The sequence below is a fragment of the Dromiciops gliroides genome, chromosome 2 (genome assembly GCF_019393635.1).
Source record: "Dromiciops gliroides isolate mDroGli1 chromosome 2, mDroGli1.pri, whole genome shotgun sequence".
In the NCBI taxonomy this organism is placed as follows: domain Eukaryota; kingdom Metazoa; phylum Chordata; class Mammalia; order Microbiotheria; family Microbiotheriidae; genus Dromiciops; species Dromiciops gliroides.
In genome coordinates this window covers 438,444,269-438,450,421 of record NC_057862.1, presented here as the reverse complement: position 1 = coordinate 438,450,421, position 6,153 = coordinate 438,444,269, and the positions used below count along the sequence as shown (strand labels likewise).

At 50.3% G+C, this 6,153-nt stretch overlaps 1 protein-coding gene across 1 annotated transcript; it reads left to right on the top strand.

The window, feature by feature from the left end:
* The first annotated feature begins 396 nt into the window (after positions 1–396).
* Positions 397–5,488, top strand: LIME1 (Lck interacting transmembrane adaptor 1). The gene is made up of 6 exons (XM_043986924.1): positions 397–534; positions 2,204–2,336; positions 4,014–4,059; positions 4,186–4,279; positions 4,377–4,741; positions 5,145–5,488. The coding sequence occupies exons 2-6, from the start codon at positions 2,227–2,229 to the stop codon at positions 5,442–5,444; spliced, it is 915 nt and encodes a 304-aa protein (XP_043842859.1). The 5' UTR covers positions 397–534; positions 2,204–2,226; the 3' UTR covers positions 5,445–5,488.
* Positions 5,489–6,153: the final 665 nt, after the last annotated feature.

Below are 6,153 nucleotides of genomic sequence, written 5' to 3'. Positions count from 1 at the left end.
TAAGTAAAAGAACCCAGAGAAAGAGCACGCAGGACATGGGGGTTCCACACCCCCCCCCAAATTATTTGTAGTTCCACACAAGTGACCAGTGTATGAGGTGGGTGGCGGCTTGGCTTTTGGCCTTTCAATTACTGCACAGAATTCATTAACCCAGCCTACCGATTGAATGGAGGGGCCAAAGGTGCAGGGCTGAAACACTCCAAGGCTCCAGCAGGGGGAGCAGTGCTTTGCTAGGTCCCTCCAGTCTGCAGAATGTGGAGTAGGTGATAGAGGTTTAGAAACTACACTGAGGGTTGGGTGGGGAGATGTGCTAGGCGAGGGCCAGGAAATGAGCCCTGGGTGCTGAGGGTGGGGGCTGAACAAAGAAGCTACCACTTTATAAGACATGCTGGAAGTGTCCCGAGGCTGCCTGGCAGGTCCAGAGCCTCCATCCAGTGGAATGAAGAGGCAGATACCCTGGTGGCAGCAGAAGCAGCACCAGTGATCGTGGGGACTGCAAGGCTGAAAGTGGAGACTGGCCAAGTCCGCCTGGAAGTAAGTGCCATAGAGGCTTGTGTTCTACAAGCAAAGGGGAGTTAGGTCCCAGGGAGCCAGTCCCAACTATTCCCTAGGCTTAGGCAGAGGACAATTAGAAGTTAATACCCTGGGCATAGAAGCTATCGCATCCCAATAGAATCAGATTAACTTAAGAATCAAGTCAGCTAAATGCTCTTCACCAACCCAAATACCGGGGTAGGGATAGTACCAGTTGAGCAAGGCCAACCTCCAATGTTGGGGAGGGAAGAGGCAACACCTAGAAACTGGTCTATATGGAGTGAGGTCAAAGTCATGTGATTGCTTTCCTAGTAATTTTGGGGAGTTACATCCTCCCACCCTGCCCTTGTTGACTGAGCAAAGATACTGTTACCAACTTTGGGGACAGTAATCAAAACATTCTAGTATTTAAATCTTTTGGGAGAATTCTCCAGATTGAGCAATTCACTCGCCCCATCCTACTTCATGCCTTCTGTTCCCTATCATGTCATTCCCCCTCTTCCCTGCCTAGGAATCCTGTTCTGGTAAGAGAGAGTTGCTTTCTGGATTTTAACTCGAACCTGGAAAGTACCTTGTTCCCATCGTGAGTGAGGAGGAGGAACCTCACCTCCACCCTCACCAGAAAAACTTTCCCATCACTTCTTAAACCTTGGGGGGATGGGGTCATCAGGCGGGAAACAGAAGCAGCACAGGGTTGTATGAAAGGGCTTCTGTTGCTGCCCTGTCAGGGTGTGTGACAGGGAGGGGGCTCACAAGCCGAAGCTCAGGGCAAGGTCCTCTGCCAGTCCCCATCTCTTATCCCTGACTTTCCTCCATCCTTCCACAAGATCCATTCTTTCTTCTCCCCTTGATGTGGAGCTCTCTGGCCTCAGTGTTCTGAAGTCATCAAGGCATTTTGAAGGGTGAGAGAGGGCGGTAGTTTCCCTCCTCCAGCAACTGGGCTTAGTGGCGGCAATAAAACTTGAAACAGGATCTGAGACTAGTGGGGCTGAACTTGGTGAACTTAGAATGATAAAATCACCTTCACTTCAGTAAGGTCTACAGGCTTGGTGGCTTGTGGGGTCAGTAAGGGGTGTTTTTCTGTGGTTTGGGGTGAAACCACAACTGATTCCAGGTCAGCAGGGCTTGAAGTCTCCCCGATATAGGTATTGGGGTGGTGCCCTCTTACTAGGGGCAGCAGGTTGGGTGAGCCATCCTCATTGTTCCTTCCCCACCCCCACCCCCCCAGGCTCCAAGAACTTTGGTGAACCTTTGTGTAGGAGATCTGGTCATAAGGAGAAACTTTTGGGAGAAAGATGTATCCCCAACTCCCTTTGACCTTTGGGGGGAGGGGCGGGAAGCTCGGCTGAACCCAACTAGAGTTTTCCCAGACTTGATGTACAGATACTTACACATATATGGAAGTCATATGTAGATCAGTAAGGATAGCTTTTTAAGGCACCAACTCAGGTACTGTTCACAACTCAGAGACCACAGGCAGTGGGGGAGGGGGACCTGAGAAGCCTTTTGGTTTCCTGTTCGCTGAGTCAGAGCATTCCCTCCCTCAGCATCCCACCATCTGCTCTTAGAGGGGGTGGGGAGGGGGGTGTATCCTTAAGAGATTCAAATGAGGATTTTTGAATGCCATCACAAGCACACCATTCTTCCTGACCTGGCCCCTTCTCCACAGGGCACAGCACAACAGTTCCCTGCATGGCAGTGGTTCAGGCTGCCCCCCAGCCCCAACCCCCTCCAGCCCTTTGGGTCCTGAGCTGCTTGGCTTTGGCACTTATGCTTTGTGCCTTGTGTACCACCTGTCACAGGTATGTCTGTCCCTCTGTCACCCACCATTCAAAGTGACTCCTTCATCCCAGCATGGATTCCATTCAATTAATCATACACCCACAGGGCCTGTTTGAGATGATAGGGAGGAGCCAGGGACGAAGCTCTCCAGGGAATTCAGGCTGCTTGGAGAGGGGAGACTGGAGGAAGCAATAGAATAAGATGCTAAATGCAGGGCACCATGTATGAAAGAAGATAGAGCTTTGGCTGAGAAAGCAGAGAGCAGCATGAGCCCCGGGGATAGCCCAGCCACAGCCTTTCTTCAGGGACAGAGTTCGACTTGAGCTGCTCTTGAAGGATGGTTGTTATTTCAGAGCAGGCAGTGATGAAGGAAAGAATATGGAAGGAAAGTGTGCAGTAGAAAGTTGAACAATGAAGTTGTGATCAGAAAGCCTGACTTCAACACCATGGCACCTTATCAGTCACTTCTCTCTCTCCACCTTCCCTTGACTGACCTCAGTTCCCTCACTCATTAAAAAGAGATTTGGCCAAAGCGATTTCTGGGGTCCCTTCCAGCTCTAACATTCCACGATCTGCCTCAGTTTCCTCTTCTGTAAAATGAAGGGGTTAACATAGATGACTGCTAAAGTTTTTTCGAGCTCTGAATACTATGACCTCATGTCCTGCCCCACAGCCCGTTGTGAGGCATGCATTTTTATAGATTTGCAAAGCACCTGAGAAATAGAACAAAATGGGAATGAGAGGTAGTGACAGGAGGAGGAGAAAGGAGAAGAGGAAGAGGAAGGAGAAAAAAGATGAAAGGGGAGAGGGAGAGACATATACACAAAGAGAGGCAGAGGGAGAAGGAGAGAGAGCTAGAGGAAGTATAAAATGATGTACATTCTGGAACAGTGAGACATGAAGTTGGGAAGTGTTGGTTGAGCCAGATTGGTGGCCCTTATCCTGTGTGCAACCACCAGACTGATGAAGCCAGAGTTGTATGGCAGGAAATATGCAGGATAAATTGAAGCAAGACAGAAAGTGGTGCTTCTAAAACTTTCCATTCGGCTCTATGGAAGTCTTCTCTGTACCTCAGTTTCCCCCTCAGTAAAATAAGTGAGTTGGGGGGGGCAGCTAGGTGGCTCAGTGGATAAAGCACCAGCCCTGGATTCAGGAGAACCTGAGTTCAAATCCAGTCTCAGACACTTGACACTTACAAGCTGTGTGACCCTGGGCAAGTCACTTGACCCTCATTGCCCCACAAAAGAAAGAGTGAGTTGGAAGCTTCTAGATCTTAATATTTTAGAGGCAGCATGATATAGTGGAATGAGTGCTGGAGAAACCAGGGTTCAAATGCAGGATTTGATAATCAACATTAACCTAATTATTCTGAGCCTTAGTTTCCTTATTTGCAAAATCAGAGATGGTAATGCTTATTACACATACCTCTCAGGATTGTGAGGAAAGTGCTGTGCAAACCTGAGAATTTAACAGATCTATAATCATTTGTTACTCTGACATCAATCAGGTATGATACTTTGTCCTTAGCCCCCATGCCCCTCTGGTTCAGCTCACCATCTTTGTGATAGGTGGGAGTGGTAGTGGAAAGCTGTGGTAACTTGGGGTCTTAGCCACTGGTGAGTACACACCTCCCACTCAGGGCCTGAGACTATCCGCAAGGACTAACATCCTTCCCCCCCCCCCCCTTTCTCCTACAGGAAGGGTAAAAGAAGGCAGCAGTCTGGGCTTCAGCTAGTGGATGTGGTGAGTGACTTTAGGTGGGACAACCCTCCTCCCCCCTGCTTTACATGGGCTTTGAGTTTCAGGAACGTGACTCATGATTGAGAGTGGAGAAAATACTAATTAGATTTCCCCTCCCTCATCCTCTAGTCTGAGGATTTACTGAGACAGACCCAACTTCGTTCACTCAGCAAGTCTGATTCCAAACTGAATGAACTCCACCGGGGCCCCAGGAACAGTAAAGGTGAGGGATTCTTTGTCCCTTTCAATCCTAAGTCTTTTCCCCACTCTCCACCCCAAGTTCCATTGTTTCTCTCCCAACTTGCTGTCCTTTCCCCTAGGCCAGCGCCCTACCAGCATTCACCTCCCATACCCACGGTGGCCGGGAGGGATCAGGACTGACATTCAGATGACAACAGTGCTCCCTGTCTTTATTCACCGTGAGCTGCCCCAGCCCCCACTGGCTTCAGACTCCTTGGCCCTTGAGTCCACCTATTCCAATGTACGGCTGACAGCTGCCCCAAGAACTCCCCCCAGGACACAGAGGGGAGAAGAACAGCTGAGGGTTTCTGAGCAGTTGGTAATGCCAGAGTATGCCTCTGTACGGAAGATCAAGAAAGGGGCTGAGGGGGGGCCCAGCACAACAAGTCCCAATGATTCAATCCCTGGGCAGAGAGGAGCCCTGCGACCTGGAAAAGCAGCAGAGGTAAAGTGGGTCTGGAAGGATGGAACATCTCTGGGCTGGGGGGATATTGGCAGGGCTTTCTCTTGGGAAGAAGAGACATGGGGGTGGGTGGTTGGGGGGTGTCAGGATATCTCTAGAGTATCTCCTGAGTGTCTTCCCTTTCTGTTCCCAATTTCTGACTTACTTTTTCTTTGTGAGGCATTTGGGGTTAAGTGACTTGCCCAGGGTCACACAGCTAGTAAGTGTCAAATGTCTGAGGCTGGATTTGAACTCAGGTCCTCCTGACTAAGGCCAATGCTCTATCCACCCTTCTTTCTTTCTCAGCCCCCCCCCCCCCCTTTCCCTGCTCCAAACCAAGGTGTAGACAGCAGAGGCCAGGATCCTCTCTGGTATCCAGGTCACTGGTTTCTGCATCTTTCCCTAGGTGGAGGTTCTGTACTCCAAGATCAGTAAGCTGGGCCGAAAACCCTTGGACACCCTCTGGAACACAGCTCTTTGTAACCAGCTGGACAGAAATACTCAGGCCCCCCTAGTGGAGACTGCAAATGAACAGAGCCATAGTCCAGCCACAAATCCCTCCTACAGGACTAGCAGTCCCACCTGGTGCAGGAATATAGAAAATGGGCCCACTGAGAATTTCTATGAGAGCATCAGTGAAATGGAGGGGCTTGGGAAGGGAGCCCTCCCAGGGCTTCCTGCTGGGGCACAGACATGGGCCCTCTGAAGATTTATGAAAATAGGGGGAGAAATAAAGGCAAACTGAGTCGAGTTGTGTGTGTGTGTATCCCTGTGACCCTGGGATGGGGGTGGAGGGACAAGGAGAGAAGGTAAACTGAGGTTGGGCACTTCTTATCCCGTGTCACTCCACACCCTGATCCCTGCCAAGTTCAGGTGCTCTTTCCTTGGGCTTCTGTTTCTGAGTGCTTCTTGGATGCAGACCCCCTTTATTTGAGTATTATGGGACACAAAGAGGAGGGGCAATCTGAGACAGAGGCACAGTCTCGGACACTGAGTGTTAATGGGGGTGGACCAAGTCATGCCCTAGTAGTTCAGGGGAGAAAAAGGGTAAAACAAGATAAGTAGGGATGGGATATGGAAGACCACATTTAGGAAATTCGGGAGGGAGCCAAATGGAACACAAGGAAAAGGGAACATTGGAATCAGATGAGTGAGCTGATAGACTACCCTTCCTGTGCTTGAATCGCTTGAAACCTCGAGCTGAGAGGTCTCTCTGTCGTGGAGCTTCAGGGATAGGGGCTCACTTCTCGCGGGAAAGAGTTCCCTGGGGGTTGGCGAATTTTGCTATCGGAAGGAGAAGGCTAAGGAGGGTAGGATTGCGGGTGGTTTGGCCCTTACATGGTCGGCCCAGCCCCCCCACCCCCAGTTACGTAACTGGTTGTTGAAAATTAACCTGGTTAGTGGGCAGGGCTGGC